The 19,053-nt window shown below is 45.1% G+C and overlaps 1 protein-coding gene across 1 annotated transcript in view; it reads left to right on the top strand.

The window, feature by feature from the left end:
- The window catches only part of LOC308617971 (protein HEG homolog 1-like), a gene marked incomplete at its 5' end in the record, with an annotated part of 35,057 nt that extends 16,416 nt beyond the window's left edge, over positions 1-18,641 (top strand). The window contains 3 exons of the mRNA XM_081235363.1: positions 6,808-6,895; positions 10,736-10,910; positions 13,522-18,641. Coding sequence (XP_081091489.1) covers positions 6,808-6,895; positions 10,736-10,910; positions 13,522-13,671 — 413 coding nt within the window. The 3' untranslated portion in view covers positions 13,672-18,641. The remainder of the gene's footprint in view (positions 1-6,807; positions 6,896-10,735; positions 10,911-13,521) is intronic.
- Positions 18,642-19,053: the final 412 nt, after the last annotated feature.

Here is a 19,053-nt window from a genome sequence, read left to right on the forward strand (position 1 = left end):
TCCACTCCAGACCTACTGAATCAGAATCTGAATTTTAACCAGACCCCTAGATTTGGTTAATATGCAGATTTGTATACATATCACAGTTTAGGAAGCAGTATACCAGAGGTATGTATGTGTGTGTCTTTCTAACAGAAATTGGGTCTCACAGAATAAACTGTTTTGTAACCTGCCTTTAAACCTAGTCAACTGTGCAGTGTTTTCATTTACATAATTTTATAAAGCCACTTTTGATAGTTCTGTGGAATTCTACTCTCTGCATATATCATAATTTACTTAACTACTCCCCTCTTATCATCCATTTTAAATCTTTCTTTACAATCCCATCCTCTAAGCCATTCTTCTGTTGGTGGTTATTGTCACTTTGTGATGATAGAACACACATAATTTCCCTAGATTACCTTTGTCTGGCCGCAGACATTTTTATCCATCCCTCCTTCTTGTCCGCACCACGTCCTTCTGTAGGTCATCCTTTCCATTCGGATGTCCTGCGTCTCTCCAGTGGAGACTCACACAGCCAGCGGGGATGTGGAGTCTGTTTCCCCGTGTCTGGGCCTCTTCATCCTCTTCCAGTGAAACCAGACATTCACCTTAAAGATCCTCCTGCCATGTCTTCCCACCCCACAGTCTGGTGGCAGGTGTAGAAAGTGTCCTTTAATGGTCTCCACCTTGTTGTTCCATTGGGCTTAGGACTCAAACGAGTGGAAATGCTGTGTGTTGGCGAGAGTCACTCATAACAAACTGCTTAGGAGGATGAAGAGATCATTAATTATCCAGATGTCAGCTGGAAGTCTCATGCAGCTAAAAGCAAACAACTCACTTTGTGTCGGAACTGAAAGGAAGCAGCCTTGGGAGAGGGGAATGCTGCCCTGTACCTACTCTTGAGTGTTATGGCCACACTACAGTCTGTAGATGTGCAAAAGGCAAATTTCAAGAGGTACAGAGGAAAAAAAAAAAGAATGCTGTGGACAGGGTTCTAAAGGAAAGATGATGCAAGAGGAGTGGAAAGACTTAAAAGGCAGAATTCTAAGCACACATCAGTATTGAGCACAGTGAGGGGGGAAGGGAGAGAACTACATGAATTTTAAAATAAAATGAATGTGGCCACCTAGAAAGGTCTGTAATGAGTTCAAGGGTTTTTAAAGGAAGGCCTACGGGTTGGTACGATTCTGACACCAATTCCGATGTGTTTTTCCACATCACAAAGCCAGTTATCTCAATTCTGACACTATCTCCAGGTAGATCCCACAGCTTAAGGGCTCGGTCCACAAGACTTCCCCACCCCAGTCTCCCAGCGGACACCAGTCCCACGTCCAGGTTGTCACCTGTGCTCCTGACCAACCGGCTGTAGATGGAGGTTCCAGTGACCCCCCTCCCTGCATTCCATTAATTTGCTGTACTGGCTCGCAGAACTCGGGAAACATTTTAGTAGATTACCAGTTTATTATGAAAGGATAGGACTCAGGAACATCCGGATGGAAGAGATACTCAGGGCCAGGTTGGGGGAAGGGCCCGGAATGTCCATGCCCTCTCCCAGCGCGGCACCTTCCCTCATCTCCCAAGCGTTCACCAACCTGGAGCTCTCTGAACCCCGTCCTTCTGGCTTTTCATGGCAGCTTCATGACACAGTCAAGGTTGATTAAATCATTGGCGGTTGGTGACTGAAGTCAGTCTCCAGCCCCTCTCCCCTCCCAGGAGGTTGTGGGGGGTGGGACCGACAGTTCTAACCAGCTAATCACGAGTTTGGTTTCCCTGGCAACCAACCTCCATCCAGGAGTTTCCTAAGGGCTTTCCAAAAGTCACCTCATTAACATAGCAAAAGACACCTTTGCTCTCCAGGCTTAGGAAATTCCCAGGGTTTTAGGAGCTGTGCTTGGAACAAGGACCGGGAACAGATACGTATTTCTTATAAATCAGTATCACAGTTGACTAAGGTTATTCTGGAGTAGATAAACCTAGCTGGCTTGAACAACAAAGATGGTTTATTGGAAGGCTCCTGGGGTAAGTCATGGAATTCCAGCATCAGGAATGGCAAGAATCAGGGAGTTGTGGAGAGTCACAGCAACAGGAGGTTGGCGCCTTCTTTTCAAAGCACACTTTTAACATGGATCCGTCTTCATCCCTGTCTCTACTTGTGCTGTGGGTCTGTGCACAGGCTTTCTGCCTCACAATGGAAAATAGGCTCACCAAAGAGCTTCAGGTGCGCATCACTGGCTTAGTCATTTTGAAATAGAAGGTTCTGTCTCTCTCCCAGAATGAGATTCCTGGGAAGGAACTAATTGATCCAGTTTGGATCTTGTGCTCACTCCCAGGCCAAATCCCTATGGCTGGGGATGGTGTTACATGTATAAGCATGACCACCCCACTGTACCCTGCATGTGGAGGGGGGTGGACAGTTCCCACAAGGGGGTTGACTAAGCAGACAGTCCTGTAGATTCCATCCCAATAAGCATATAAGCAAGGACAAATATAGCCTCCGGGAAAGACTAAGGCCCAGAATGGGTTGGTTTAATGAAAAATGGCAACAGCGATGACAGCAACACCAACCTATGATCAAACCACAAGAAGAATAATGTAAAGATAGAGCCATTGCTTGGGAAAGACTGTGAAATGTCAGCAAATGTCCAAGACAAAGTAAGTGAAGAATTCCACGTTCGTCATTCTGCAGGATCTCTTCAAAGTAGGAAGGATAGGACAGACGAACCTAAGACAGCACACATGGCCTTCGTTCTCACCTTAATAAACATTCAGGGACCCTGCGGGACTAGTGAACGTTACAGTAGGGGTTGATTTACAGTCCCATGCACTGGACATCATCATGTGGCCTCATAGTAAATCTAAAGTCAGTCCTCAAGTGTGAAAGATCAGTTGTAGTTCATGAGCTGACTTGACCATAGGTATGAGAAAAAAAATCTGTGGGTTATATTGTCCACAAGCTTATTACAAATTTCCAGTGACATGGCTGCCAAAGAACAACAAACGACTCTTTAAAAAATGTATGTGTATAAAGTAAGTTATATATGTACACATACAATTTCTAGATTTAGAGGAGGTTGTGTGTATCTGTGTGTTTATATAAACACATGAATAAAATTTGGGAAATAGAGAAAAACATGAAGAAGAAAGTACCAGTCCCTTATTACCCGAGGCAGTGCTAAAGTCTGTGAACATTTTTGTGAGTTCCCTCCCAGGCGCTTTCTCTGTGCTCATGTGCACAGAGGTCTTCGGATTTCAGTCCAGCATTCTTTCCTCTCCTACATAATTTAAGCCAGTGCCACCCAAGGTCTGGCCTTCCAGTTGGCAGTGTCTCCATCCCCCAGAAGCTTACTGGAGATACAACTTCTTGGCCTAGCCCTGACCTGCTGAATCAAATCTCTTGGGGGTGGGGACCAGGCATCTGAGTTTTAAGAAGTCCTCTGGGTAAGTCAGAGGTGCAGGAAAAGTTTGAGAAGCACTTGTCTATATCAGTGTGTTTTGTTTCAAGGGGGCAAATTATGCTCAGAAACCAAGAGGTGGTCTTTGCCAACATCTTATTTAACACGGGTTGACTGTGGGAATTATAATCTCACAAGGCAGTAGCATACAGGATGTCTCTTAATAAGTCAATAAAGAAATAACAGTCCAAACTAATCACATATTTATCACACTGTTGTTCCAGGAAAGGGGAGATGAAAGGAATAAAGTCCAAACTTAATTGAGGCGTACCTTTCAGCAGGTTGGTTCTCAGGAGAGACGCTTCAGCAGATTTCCAACTGTCAGTGCAAAAACCACAATCCTTGTTTCCAGAGCATGTTGCTAGGGAATCAAGACACTCGTGTTGACAGGCAAGATGATCTTTGTGAGGCCACTGCGCTGCCCGGCTTCCACCACTACCGGTAGAGGAGTCCCCTTTACCATGGGAGGATCTGGTGCCCCAAGGTCTTCGGAGAGCTATTTAGATCAGCAAAGGATGGCCTTGTCCAGACCGAACACTCACAAGAGTCCCCACAAACTCTGGGTATTTAGAGTCTAAATGTCCCCTTGTTCATGTTGCTTCTTCATAGGTTCTTACTAAGCCCCCAGCAGCACTAGTAAGTGCTGTCGGCAGCCACAGATGTGGATGCTGACATCCTGAAATACATTTTCACTTTTATATCAAAACAATAACTTCATTCATTTTTTTTTTTTTTTTTTTTTTTGGCCATGCCCAGTGGCTTGTGGGATCTTAGCTCCCCAACCAGGGATTGAACCCTGGCCCCGGCAGTGAAAGTGCCAAGTTCTAACGACTGGACCGCCAGGGAATTCCCCAATAACTTCATTCTTAAAAACAATTTCATTCTTGTCACAAACAAGGGGACCTGAAATCATATCAAGCCACCTCATAACACGGCACCCCTCAAAGTGTGGGAACTGTGAACTGGGACAGGATGGCGACAAGATGATACAGAAACAGAGAGTAAGCACTTAGAATCGTTCACGCTGACATGGCTGTGACACCCAAGCATGGGATCCTTTGTAAAATAAATAACTTTGTTGTATTTTACGGAAATATTGGTCTGCAGTAGATGCCTTAAAAAAAGGAGAGAAGGAAATTCATGATAGTTAGTGCCTGGGGGGAAAGACACGAGGAACAAATGAGACTTTATTTTCTTCATTTAAAAATAATATCCAAAAGCACAGCCCAAGAAGAACTAGTCCTTGACCACAGATAGTTTGGAAAGCACTGGTCTACACTGCCTTTGTCTCTTTTTAGACACAACACAGGTGCTTGTTTCAAAGGGGAACCTGCCACAGCTGCAGCAATTTGCAAGGGTCACTTCTAAAATGACTGCTCACTTGTTTTGCCAGAAGTGAGAAAACATGAACTTGGTGTGGAGGGATAAGCAAGAACTAGACTTTGGTCTCTGGTTAGGAACAAAGGGAGCTACTGTAGGTTTTTTTGAAGCAGGGAAATGGCACGGTCAGATTTGGTTTTTGGAGTGAGTGGGCAAGACTGGGCACAGGAGCATGAGTTAGCAGGTGATTACAGTTGTCTGGTCGGCAGTTGATGGTGGCTTAGGGTAGTGTTGCTGGAGATAAAGGGAAGTCGACAAATTCAAGAGATTTGTCTTTTGTCCTCACTTTTTAAAAAATGAAGCTTGAGTAGATGTGTCAGGAGGTGAGGGAGAGAATGAACTCATTCCTTGGTTTGGCTTTGTGTCCTGGATATCTTAATACTGATGGTTTTTCATAGTAATCAGGTTTCTGTGCTATTTATTTCAAGAAAGGACAGGTAAATGGCTGCATGACTTGTATTTGCTCTTCTCTCACAGTCTGCTCATTGTCAGCTCTGTGCATCATCCTTTGACTTTACCTGAATACCTAGAGAGTATGGTTCCATCCTAATTTACTATAGAAAACCTGGTCATTGGCTCTTTTTTTTTTTTCTTCATCCTGGACCTTACAACCTGAGAGCGCAATTATAATCATATTTCCACAGCAAAAAACAATCTGAATATTTAATAGATTTTATTGAAAATGTTTTCCAGAATACATAGGTATAAAACCAATTAATTAAAATTTTAATATTGTTTATAATATAGGACCTGTGCTTGCTTATATGACTGCTAATTTCTGGTAATTAAATTCAATGTGTATGTGTTGAGACTACCCAGTTTCTAGCATGGGTTATGCAGTGATTCCCAGACTCTGGGTAATATTTCTTATCAAATTGTGGAATCTAACCTAGGGTTGCCTTCTTTTTATTTTATCAAGTAAGAACCTAAAACCAAATTAAAAAAATTTTACATCAATTCAAAAATTTTTTAAAACAGTTAACCACCAAGGGTGGGAAGTAGCCAAGAAAATATTCTTTTTTTCCAATTACTTTTTAAAAAGCAGCTTTACTGAAGGCATAATTTACACAAGATAAAATGCATCTGTATTAAGTGAGGAAAAAAAGTCGGAAGGACCAAATTTTAGAAGGTATTAAAACTAGAGAAAAAACAACCCAAAAGAGTTTAGCTTTTGAAAAATGTATGCATCTCTTTTATTTTCCTCTTCTGATCGCGGATTGGTAACAATGTCATCGGGCTGGTCTGCAGGTAGAATTTGGGAGCCCCCATTTTAGGAGTGGCTGAGAAAGAGAAACTCTGCTCAAAATAGTATAGGGGAGGGATAATCATTTTCCCTCTATCCTTCTAGATTCTTGGCTGACAACCCCCCCCCCACAGTCCCATTAAAAGCCAGAGTAACAGGAGAAAAAACCATTTTAATTATGCACATACACACGGGAGCCCCACAAAGATATGAGACTCAAAAGGCAGCCAGATGATTGAGGCTCATATACCCTCCTGAGCTGAGGAAAGGGCCAGGGGTCTAGGGCTTCAGAGGGGAAAATGCAATTTACAGGAAAGTGAGAAGAGGAAATGTTTGGGACACAAAGGTTGCACGCCAAGCAGATAAGTCTCTCAGGTGAAAAAGTTATCTGTGGTATTAGCTCTCTTCCTGGTACAAGCCTCTTTCTAATGTAAATTTCTCTTACAAATGGGTAATTAATACTCAGTTTTCAGAGTTTCTCCTGTGTCTGCAGTTTCTCAAAAATATCAGCTCAAAATAATAAATATACCAAAGAGGCATATTTGGGGATGGCACATTCTGCTCCCCGTCAAGTGAGACAATGCAGAGCTAGTCCCAAGCAGCCTTTGCTGGGGGCCCAGAAAATGAAAAGTGGTCACCAGCTGAGGCATGGGGTAGCCATGGGGCGGGGAAGGGGACCATTTTTTGGTATTCCTTTATTCATTCATTACCTCTTACCAATCCACTTTTTTCCTTTTTAAACCTGTTTAGCCTATCAGCTTATCACTGTGGTGATCGCAGCAGCGGGAGGTGGGCTTCTACTCATCCTGGGCATCGCACTGATTGTTACCTGTTGCAGGTGAGTGCCAAGAGTCGACATTTTAATTCTCCTTCTTTGCCTGTGCTAAGCAAGGGTTATTTTTACCCCTTTTAAAGAATGTCTGGGGTGGTTTACAGTATTAAATCGTAATGAATGACTGAACCATTTAAAAAAAGGAAAAAGGGAAATTCATGATAGGTAGTACCATCTGGGAAAGAAAAGGACAGCAAATGGGATTTTTACTAAAAGCGCACAAAAGCACAAGCAACAAAAGGAAAAGATAGATTGGACTTCATCAAAATTAGAACTTCTCTGCTTCAAAGAACACTATCAAGAAAGTGAAAAAGACAACCCACAGAAGGGGAGAAAGTATTTGCAAATCATATGTCTAATAAAAGACTTGTATCTAAAATATATAAGGAATCCTTACAACTCAGTAATAAAAAGGTGAAACCGCAGAACGCGCTTTGGGACTTAGTAGAGCGTAGGTTCTTCTGTCTTGGTGCAGAAAGAATTCAGCAAAGTGATAGATAAGAAGTGATTTATCAGAATAGGATGCTTGTGAGGTTTACAAGCCTGTGGGCAAGAGGGTGCCACACTAAGAACTTAGTGGGCTACAGTTTTATAATCAAAGGAAGGATGGGGAGGGGGAGAGGACCATTGTTGAGTGGACGTCACGCTTCCATCATCCGCTCCTCCACAGCAGGCGGGGGAGTTTTCTTGTCCCTACATGGTGAAGCCGGGACTGTCATGGCACTATTTAAATAAGCAGAAGGGTGGTAACATATGCTAAAAATGGTAAATCATCTCAGGTTTTAGTATAATGTCATGTTTTCCCTGTATGTTTGTTTTTAGTGCATGCAGAGGAGCGTGTCCTAGGAATTATTAACTTACTGACCTTACTGGGCAGGATGTGGGTCTCATTTTACCATTGTTTGACTGTTTGGGGGCATGTCTCAAGCTTCTGTTGCATGGTTTTGTTGCTAAGCAAGCCAGCTTGGTTTTGTGGTTTAGTAAACCTGCTTTCTTGAGTGTTCAATAACTTACAGGGGTCTCCCATGCTTTTTTCTTTACTTATCCTTTAGTGGGATTAACTATTTAATCACCTATTTTGTCCCTTTACTCTGTCCCTATCAAAGGCAACCCAATTAAAAGTGGGCAAAGAACTTGCATAGTCATTTCTCCAAAGAAGATACACAAATGCCCAATAAATACATGAAAAGATGCTCAATGTCATTATCCATCAGGGAAATGCTGTCAAAACTAACATCAGATACCACTTCACACCCACTAAGATGGCTACTAAAACAAACCAACAAAACCCAGAAAATAACAAGTGTTGATGAGAATGTGGGAAAAGTGGAACGCTCAGACACTGCTGGTGGAAACATAATGGTGTAGTCACTTTGAAAAAGTCTGCCAGTTCCTCAGCACGTTAAGCAGAATTGCCATCTGACCCAGCATTTCCACTATTATACCAAGAGAAACGAAAACGGGTGTTCACACAAAACCATGTACACAAGTATTCATAGCGGCATTGTTCGTAATAGCCAAAAGGTGAAAATAACCCCAATATCCATCAACTGATGGATAGATAAGCAAAATGTGATATATCCATACAATGGAATATTATTCGCCATAAAAAGGAATGAAACACGCTATAACATGCATGAACCTTGAAAATAGTATGCTATGTGAATTAAGCCAGTCACAAAAGACCACATATGTATGGTTCCATTTATTTGAATGTCCAAAATAGGCAAATCAAATAGAGACAGAAAGTAGATTGTCGGTTGCCTAGGCCTGGATGGGCAGGGGAGAACTGGGGAGGAATGGCTAAGACGTGTGGGGGTTCTTTCTGGGCTGATGAAATTGTTCCAAAGCTGCACAACTGACGGTTGCACAACTCTGAATATACTAAAAGCCATTGACTTCTACATTTTTTAAATAAAATTTTTGGCTGCGTTGAGTGTTCATTGCCGCATGCAGGCTTTTCTCTAGTTGTGGCGAGCGTGGGCCACTCTTCGTTGCGGTGCGCGGGCTTCTCATTACAGTGGCCTTTCCTGTTGTGGAACATGGCCTTTAGGGTGTGCGGGCTTCAGTAGTTGCGGCACGCGGGCTCAGTAGCTGTGGCTCACGGGCTCCAGAGCACAGGTTCAGTAGTTGTGGTGCATGGGCTTAGTTGCTCCGCGGCATGTGGCCTTCCAGGACCAGGGCTCTAACCCATGTCCCCTGCATTGGCAGGCAGATTCCTAACTGCTGCACCACCAGGGAAGCCCGACTTTTACACTTTAAATGGGAAAATTAAGGAGCAAACAAAGACGAAAGGGATTGCCTGGAATATTCAGCAGTGGAGAGGTGGCAGGCATGTGGATGAGCAGACAGTATTACTTGGCTCTAGGCTTCTGGACAGCAGTGGGATTCGGTTTCGATTGGAAAAGGAAGAAAAAGAAAGGAATTGGTTCCCTTCTCTGTGGTTATTCAGATAAGGGAAAACTCAGACTTTGGATTTAGATGATAATAAGTGGCAGGAATTATCCTGACATAGCAGATGGAGGGGACCTACAAAATAGCAAGTTATCTTTTCAACCACTGACCTGAAGGACATTTTAAGATATCCTCTATCTCCAGGAATGCTGCAGAGAGCAAGCTGCTCCAACTGCCCATCCAGGGACGCAGGCCTCATGGTTCAGCCCATGCCTGTCATTTACAACGTTGCAATCAAAGCATCAGAGATAAACTGTGTGAGTGGAAATAAAAATCTGGGTAGGAGACTAGGAGCTAGAGAGATAGACTTTGAGTGCTCCAGGAGACAGAAGCCTCCTGTCCGCTCAGTGTCCTGTACCAGGTAGTGTAGCCATTTGGGGAAAGAGAGCCTGTGACTATTGGTCCCTGGGAGAAGGTCGCTGTAAATCAGTAAGTCATTGTTTGAGACAAGATGCTCCAGCCCCCAGGGAGCACCACAATGGCAGGTCTGTTCTCAACTTGTAAGAAGGGACAACGCCTAAGCCCCATGCTGGACATTTGGTTTTAAGATCCTGAATGATTTGGTGCCTTCCCTAGAACATTTATTTACAGGAAAGCGAGGTGTAGAGGGAGGAAACCCCAGATTATCTTACCCAGGACAAATATCACTAAAAATGTCTGATTCGACGCCCATTACAGAAGGTGAATAACACATCCTCCAACAGTTTCCAGTCAGAGAACTCTCACCACTAGGGAACTTGTCCTAGGGTTTCCCTGCCCCGCTGACATGAGAATCTGTATGGGTATATAGACAGGTGGGCATTTCTGCAAACAAAACATACTATTTTCATGGTTCGTGAAGTAGCTTCATGCAGTGGAACAGCACTGGCCGGGGAGTTGGGAGTCCTGAATTCTGGCCCCAGCTTTACTAGTAGCAAACTGTGACCCCAGGACAAGTCACATCCTTCACAAAGCCAGAGTTGCCTCATCCCCAGAGCTTCTCAAGCAAGTTAGGAACTGCTGGACTAAAGAATCCTAAAGGCCCTTCCCGCTGCAACATCTTACGAATTTATGACTCTTGTTTCCCTGGCTGACCCCACGGTGCAGCGATCTCTGTCCCCCAGAACAGTCTAAATCTGCTCCACTGCAGCTGTCTTTGTCCTCTCTACCCACGATAACCTGACCCTTTGGGTTGGGAGATTGTTTGCATCTTTTTTTTGCACCTAATTGCATTTTTATAGGCAAATACTAAAAATAATAACAACAATAATAGCATTCCTCAGTGGGCAGCTACAAAAAAGTATAGTGGTATCTTTAGGTCTAATTTTCCTTGCAAAAAACTAGATGGTGCTTTCACAGATAGCATTTCTTCACAGAACGTGTTTCAATTTTCAAAATTTTTTTACCTTGCAGAAAGAATAAAAACGACATAAGCAAGCTCATCTTCAAAAGTGGAGATTTCCAAATGTCCCCATATGCTGAGTACCCCAAGAACCCTCGCTCACAAGAATGGGGCCGAGAAGCTATTGAAATGCATGAGAATGGAAGTACCAAAAACCTCCTCCAGATGACGGATGTGTATTACTCGGTGTGTATTCCCATGCCCACGTGACCTTCCGGCTCCAATTTCCTCGGAGAATTAAAGGGATTCTGTTTTTTCTGTTTGTTTTGGGGGTTTTTTGGTTTTGTTTTCCTGGTCTCGACACGTGGCTTGCAGGATCTCAGTTCCCTGATCTGGGATTAAACCCGGGCCACGGCAGTGAAAGCCCGGAATCCTAACCACTAGGCAACCAGAGAACTCCCAACGGATTCTGTTTTGTTGTAGTAAAAGCACTCCAGCTCATTAAAGGTTAAACAGAATGGTGGCCTACGCCTCTTATTCACATGGTTTAATATTCAGTTTACTTACTATCTATTGGCATGGGATTTATTAGTTCCAACATTGAGCTATGGAGGGTGTTTCCACAGAGCACAGTATGTACTTCATGAGGTAGCGGCAAGGTCCTTCTTGTCACTGAACTTGCTTTTAAGTCACAGGACCGGAAGGTAAAAGAGAGAGAAAGAATTGAATGATATGTAGCCTTTGGCCCTTTCATTTTTATCTCTTGTCTGCCATGCTTTACATCATGTGGTTGGGTAGTTGAAACGAAGGGATTGGGAAAAGGTATAAAGAGAACAATTCAGTGTCATCCTCACCCAGCACTTGTCAGAGGTTTGGAAGATTCAATAGGTCTTTAATAATTTGCTATGTCCAGCCCTGGGGTGCATCATTTGGAAAGATGGGAGACCACCTTGAACCCCTGCTGCTTCTGTCCCACACTGAACAACCCATGTCGTATTCCCATGCCTGCTCAGTTCTTTCATGTTACACTGTATCAGCCGTAAAGCAAACACAGGAGGTGATACCTGAGCTGAAAAATAAACAGCTGGCAAGTGACTTCTCCTGCCTTGCGGAGCTGTGAGAAGTATAGCAGTGAACGGGAAACCTTGCCCTAAGGTTTCAAGGGACTTAATAGCTTTAGGCAATCCTGTTAACAGACTGAACAACCACTCTGGTTGCTGTGGAGATTAACCTGCAGACTTTGGATGGGAGGGGCATTCGTGCTAAGGAAGCTGTAGTTTCAATGGACTGAAAAATTTGAACCTGGCCTGGAGGAAGAACAAAAAGAAATAAGGGGAAAGATAATTGTAGGTACAAAGATAGATCTAGTTTGAATGTTTCTGTTGATATTTCTGCATAGGAGCTTTGCTTTACCCTCTGTCTGTCAGGAAAGTCTTTTTCCTCTGATAACTGCAGCCGTAACTAAGCAGGTATCTCTCCCAGGGGTACCCACACACTTACAACCTTCACTAGGGGCTCCTCAGCCCCCAGGCAGCACCAGGAGAGAGCAACTGACAGGCCTACAGCATCACAGGACCCACCTTTGCTGCGCGTTCCCAGGCCATTAGCTGAAGAGTTGTCTTAAGTAGATGCACTCACAAACTTACACGAACCGCATTTTCATTTCAGACAGTAGGCTGAGCAGTCTTTAGAAGCAGAGCCTAGGCTGTCACCTGTGGGAGCGCACTGTCCCTCACAGTGGTCTCAGGTGTACACTGGGCTCTCCTGGGATCCACATTATAATAAGCAGAAACTAGTGTTTTGTTTCTATAAGCCGATGTTTCTCCCTGAAGGAGGGCCTCCTCAGAGTAGCCAGGGCCTTCCCCAGCGGCTCCTTTTGCGTTAGGTAGGTAGTCACAACCCACTAAGCTGGGACTGGTCAGAGACACCTGAGAATCAGCTGGCCTCCTGCTTTGGGGTCCTAACTCCACCTCCGACAGGTGGCCTTGTGAAGGTCAGTCCCCCATTCTTGGCAGGGACAATAGCATTCTGCTAAATACCAGAGAGGATTTAAAGCCATTGTGCTTCGCAGAGAAACTCTTTTTTATTTTTAGTTTTTATTTTTTTTATTATTATTTTTTTAGAAACTCTTTATTAAAAGTCAAAATGATAATCAGATAATAATTACTCTTGATAATAATCAGGATAATAGTTAACCCAGGTCTTTTCCTACGTTGGTCTAAAATCACTGGGCTGCTCTTGGGACTTCCCTGGTGGCGCAGTGGTTACGAATCCGCCTGCCAATGCAGGGGACACGGGTTCGAGCCCTGGTCCGGGAAGATCCCACATGCCGTGGAGCAACCAAGCACGCAAGCCACAACTACTGAGCCTGCGCTGTAGAGCCTGCAAGCCACAACTACTGAGTCCACGTGCCACAACTACTGAAGCCCTCGAACCTAGAGCCTGTACTCCGTAACAAGAGAGGCCACCGCAACGAGAAGCCTGCGCACCGTAACGAAGAGTGGCCCCCGCTCACCGCAACTAGAGAAAGCCCGCGCACAGCAACGAAGACCCAACACAGCCAAAAATAAATAAATAAATAAAATTTAATAAAATAAAATGAAAATGACTGGGCTGCTCTTGATTACGTAATGTTTCTAAAAACCCACTTTTAAAATATGGGCAGAGGGATCCCAGGTTCCATAAAGAGACGACCTGGGAGGTCCTGACTTCTAGGTCAGACCTTGCTCTGCTATGTATAGCTGCCTCCATCTTAAATTCATCAAAATATAGCATTCATTGTTTCTTTTTTCTTAACTATTAAATTTAAACCCAAGAATAATAAACTGACTTTTCTTCTTTTCTCTTTGGCCACCAGCCTACAAGTGTAAGGAATCCTGAACTTGAACGAAATGGACTCTACCCGGCCTACACTGGATTGCCAGGATCACGGCATTCTTGCATTTTCCCCGGACAGTATAACCCATCTTTCATCAGCGATGAGAGCAGGAGAAGAGACTACTTCTAAGTACAGCAGAGAGAGGGGCCTGTTGCTGTGACTGCACCAGCGGAGCACCTCCCGCCAGCCGCTCCCAGAACTTGTGCAGCCACACCTGAGCGGCCAGTGGAGAGGGGATGGGCATGGGGGGTGTGACCACAGTGGAAGGGGACAGCTGGAGCCCGTGGACGTGGAGCTGCAGGCTGCTCATCTGGCACCTTCATTGCTACTGTGAATGTGAACACGGGCCAGTACGGTAGAGTCCCCGCATGACTGCAGCTTGGCCGTGGCTTCGGGGTGACTGTTAATTAGGGCTGATCATCAGGCATCAGTGCAAGGACCCAGGTTTTCCTTAGTTTGCACTTTAGTAAATGCAAAAGTAGGGAGGGAGGTCTCCTTTTGGATGTTTCTCAAGACTGCTCCAGAAAGAAGGCCTCTTCTACTCGGGCACTTCCATAGGCCTCAATTTGGTGATTCATTTACAGCAAAATACTGGCTCTTTTGTCGTTTTCCTGCCCAGTAGCTACGTGCTGAACAACAGATGCCGATGGACATACCACTAGTGTTTGGAGATGCTGGAGGTTAACACACCCTCCTAAGTCGTCTCGTGCTACGTTCTCCAAACAAACTCCCAAAATGAGGAACTGAAATGTGTGAGGCACAGCACACAATTCCAGTTTGTTTTCTTTAGTCAAGGTGACACATTTATCTAGGATTATTTTTTTTCCCTTTGCAGTTACATCTGGATCAGGGCAAAACAACTTCCATTTGGTTCTAGTTAGAGGCGTCCAGCTGCCCCATAGTGAGGCCCAGCAAGCACTGGATGAAGGCCCTGGTGGAAGGGTGCCATCCCTGAGGGCACTGCATGGTGCATGGGCTCTGACCTCCATCCTTGAGGCCGAGGCTGCTACATGTGGAGTAGAAGTGGAGAGCTCAATGCAGGTTGGGTCTGAGCTGGTACTTCACCACTAACGGAGAAGCAGCTTTTGTTGTTGCTGCAGCTGAACATGGTTAGGGAAACGGGCTGAATAGGCGTATTCGATTTTCTGAAACGCCAGTGCTTTGGGAAGCCGGGCGTGCGGTTCCTGAGGAAGAATAGGGAGCTGGGCTGGAGCCACACGTGAGCCTGCTTACCCACCAGTGCGGCATCTTTGCTAGTAGCCCCGATCTCGTCCGCAAACTCAGTGTCGGTTGAGTGGTTCAGCCAACCACTCAAAGCTATTTATTCATTGAAGAAATAACTTATTTTCTCTCAATCAGTAATTTGTAACTCTTTGTACTACTACGGAGTTCCCTCCAGAAACATGGGTATGATTCAAGTCAGCATTGGAGAACTAAAGACTTCTGGCCAGTTAGGGAGTTGAGCGTTTGCCTGGGGGAAGGAAATTCCACGTCTTACTTATGGTGGCTGAAACGTGGGTCCTGCGAGGGGGGCATATCCAGTGCTGTGCCTTTAACTGCTGCTTGTGGAACTGTGATCATTCTCACCTGCTTTTGAACATCCTGGTTCAGGGTGAAGTGAAGAGAACACAGAGGTAACAGAATTGTTCCCACCCTGAAGCTCAGAGCTCAGTGGCACTCACACTTCTGGAAATGGTGCAGCCTTTGGAGACGGTTCTGTCCCGGTCATGGTTGTTTCTTCAAGGTTCTCTAAGCTCTTCAGAATGAATCTAATCATTAGTCTTATGTAATTCTCGTCCAAACAGTTTTCAGTGCAAACCCCTGAGTCCCGTGGTCTCCACGAGTCACCATTTCCCTGCTGCAGCAGGAGTACTAGTCAACTGTGATACCACTTAGTAGTTTAAATTGCATTCATCTCATGAGGTAGATACAAAAAGAACTCTGTTTTGTTAGTGGGTGCCAACTTAAAATTTCAGAGCATTCCCTTTTAGAAATCTCGGGTCTGGCCTCTCTCCGTGCAAGCGAACGGCCATCTGTGCCTCGTGGTCTCCCATCTAACTGGAGAGCTCAATCTCCTGCACTCAGCACACCTGAGCCAGCAGGCTGGGGCCGGAGGGAGGCGGCTGCTTCCGGGCTTTGGCCGCAGAGCCTCGCTTGCCCCCGGACCCGGAGCCACAATGGGGGCTGTCCCCAGGCATACACGCCTGCCGCCTCCAGCTGACCTCACAGCTGACAGATCATCGCCTGTGCCAGGGCCAGAAGCATTCTGTCCCCAAAGCGTCCTGGAGCAGAATCTCAACATCCAGAAAGGAGTGTGCTGTGAGTTCCAAGAATGCTTTCCTGGGAGTGGCTTTTGTGCATGTGAAGCGGATTAAGAGTGCTGTTCTTCCTTTTACTGTGAAAAAGGGAGGCCCCCTGCAAGGTTGCGTTCACATCGTATCTGCAGTTTATCTAGAGGCTTTGCAGGGTTGGGGGCCGGTGGCAGTGCCAGTGCTGGCTGCTCGCCTGGGTAAGGAAGGGAGAAGCTGGCTTTGTTCCTGCTTGGGGCTAAATACCTCTAGAGGGTCCTCCCTGGGCCAAGACACAGCCGGTGGGGCAGCAGCCCCTGGGATGGGGGACAGGCTGGATGCGCCGCTGGTGAGCAGAAGCCCTCCCCTCCGGCACAGGTGCTGTGTCAGCCCCTGTACCTGGAGTGTGAGAGCCCTGTGCACAGAAATGCCTGGGTCCTGCGTGGGAGCCCCACAGCTGGGGGCGCTGGAGGAAGCTGCCCATGAGACACTCAGACGTCTATAGGGAAGAGTGAGGCCGCGTGGAACCCCATGTCCCGCAGCAGGCCGGAGCACGGTGACTCACAAGGTAGGGAGGTGCTCGCCGGGGCCTCCCAGCATCTGCAGGCTTTGTCGAAGCTCCAGAGGGTCTTATTTCTGGTGTCTTTTCCTCTTGCCCCATGAGCCAGCCCAGGGCACTAGAGACAATTTAGAAAGCCTAAACAGTCCCCACAGACATCTCACGTGTTCCCACCACACCCAGGCTCTGTGCAGGGTACGTGGCCTCACCACACCCTTGTGAGGTGGGTGTGAGAGAGCCCATTTCTCGGACACGGGACCCTTCAGAGGGGATAGGCACCTTGCCTTGGAGGGCCAGGACTCAAACCCTTCTGCCTGGCTTGTTGTTCTCGCTATACCTCTTGCCTCACCTCCCTGGCAGATGCCTCACCATCCAGTGTCAAAGAGAGCTGGAGAGAGTGGGCTTAAAATAAAAGTTGTTTATTTTAAGAACTTTGATATTATTAAACAGTAACTAAACTAATGCCATGAAGTACAAAAGCAAAATGTTGAAACAGTCCTTCCAGGTCTGTTGTTACATGTATTTCTTGGATGCTTGTGGTCGTCATCAAGATAACAGTGGCTGGCTCGTGCTTGTTAGCAAGAAGCATATTGGTACGTGGCTTTGGTTGAAGGAGGTGTATGGTGATGACCTGGGTGTTTGACAGACATGGCCAGACTTAGACATCTCTCTGAGGGCTGCCTTGCCCTGCTCCTGTGGTGAGGCCACGTTTCCCACATATTGGAAGCATATGTTTTTGTGAACATGATCCGAGTCTGGCACATATTCAGTTGAAATGTCTTAAATGCTGACAAATCTTCTTCCTTTGACAAAAGTTTGTTTTCAGAAGCAGCTAAGTCATTTAGAGCCAAAATTGCTGAGTGAATAGTGTAATCAAGCTGGCTGATAGCATTTGAGGTCAAAAACTAAGATGTAACCGTTAAGTTCTTAAAGAGGTCGTTCTTAATGTTAGCCCAAATGGGAGGGCAACATCTTTGCAAGATGAGGCTGGATGGCTGCCCGTGAGAATGTCGTTGAAGGGTGATATTCGTTCAGATGTGAAAGTTCCCAGAGCAGACACGTCAGGGTCACCCCTCACATGTGGCTTCTTGGGGCCTCCATTAAGCCATCTTGCCCACTGGTGGTGCACCCAGGTGGGTGTCTGTAACTCCATGAATGCTGCCTGCAGAAGCAAGAATGTTCAGGCCAGCTGCTTCTGGCTTAGTTTAGCCTAACACACCCCAAACTAGGGTTTTGACCCATGGTTCTAAGATACACTGATTTCAAAACTAGAGCACTTCTTTGGAGAGAGGAAGAAAGCAGAGTTCAGTATCTCAGTATTTTGTATCTTATGGAAAACCACCTTTAGTATCAGAGATATTTTTTCTGTGTGAAAACTTTTGTGGGGATTAGAAGGGACATTTCATTTCCTTCTTCTTGAAAAAGCGGCATTCTGAGGTTCTCATGTGCATTTTTGGAAATAGATACGGTTTTGTAGAGTTGGCTGTTAAGTATATGCTCTTTTTTCTTTTTCTTTTCTTGGCTCCCCAGAGAAGGAACCTGGTTAAACTACTAGAAAGATTAAAGTTTTAAATGTCAGTTAATTTCTTTGTGCTAAAGTATCTTTTCAAGAGTGTTATAATCCATCCTATTTGGTGTGAAGTGCTCACAGAAAACCCTGTGAAACCAAAGGGCACAACTGAGGTCTAAAAAAAGACATATCTTAGACTGGCTCTGTTCTCGTGGCATTTTAAAGAGGATATTTAAAAGGATTTGCATATTAGAGTCTAGCTTTATCTTTTTTTTCTTGGATACATAATAATGCACTTCAGGTGCAGAGTTCTTGGATACGAAGGATGGGACTAGACAGGGATGGGATGGAACCTGTCTAGCTGGGAAACTAACCCAGGTTTCTGTATTACTTCGCCTGTTTCTTAAAAGATCTCTCATCATGGGTTGCTGTGAGTTTTGTTAATGTTTGTGTTGCTGGATTTATGGTTAAATGAAGCATGTAGCTGGAAGATGAACTTTTGAGTTTTCACATTGTCCCAGATTTCTCTTTGCAGACCTTTAAACGTTAGCCCCTGGTTGATTGTGTTAAATCCATTATGAGAATGTTATTTAAAGTTGTATTATAATTACAACCTCCACGAATTATTCAGTACTGTAGCAGCAAAGTATTTGTAAGAATTCGATTATTTTTATACTTATATCCACTATAAGTCTGGCGTTCTAGTCAGTAAAATGATGCAATAAAATCAATATCATTTTCACTGTGTTTTTCTCATGATAACAGACAAACCACAGCAGAGTGCAACAAGTTCATTTTTATGAGGGCATCATTTAAACAACACAGCTGCACCGTGGACTCTTATATGGCACAAGTGAGAAAATATGCTTTTGATGATGGATGGATGGGCAGACGGATCGGGCATAGCACCTGCTTTTGTTTACTTTTCTTTCTGCTGGTTGGAAAGAGCCAGTAACCAGTTTTCAGGCATGGAAGATTTCCTCCTCAATGCCTCCCACCATCACTCTTCATATCTTGCAGGAGAAGGGAGAGTAAGCATATCTGTGCTCTATGGTGGAGAGAATCTAGAACTTTAAGGTGGTAGGCTGTGGGCCTTAGACTTACGTGGCCAGTGAATGTGGCCACTTGGCTGATGTTTGTTCATTAATTAATTG

Source organism: Mesoplodon bidens (assembly GCF_964165515.1).
Source record: "Mesoplodon bidens genome assembly, chromosome: 5".
NCBI lineage: Eukaryota > Metazoa > Chordata > Mammalia > Artiodactyla > Ziphiidae > Mesoplodon > Mesoplodon bidens.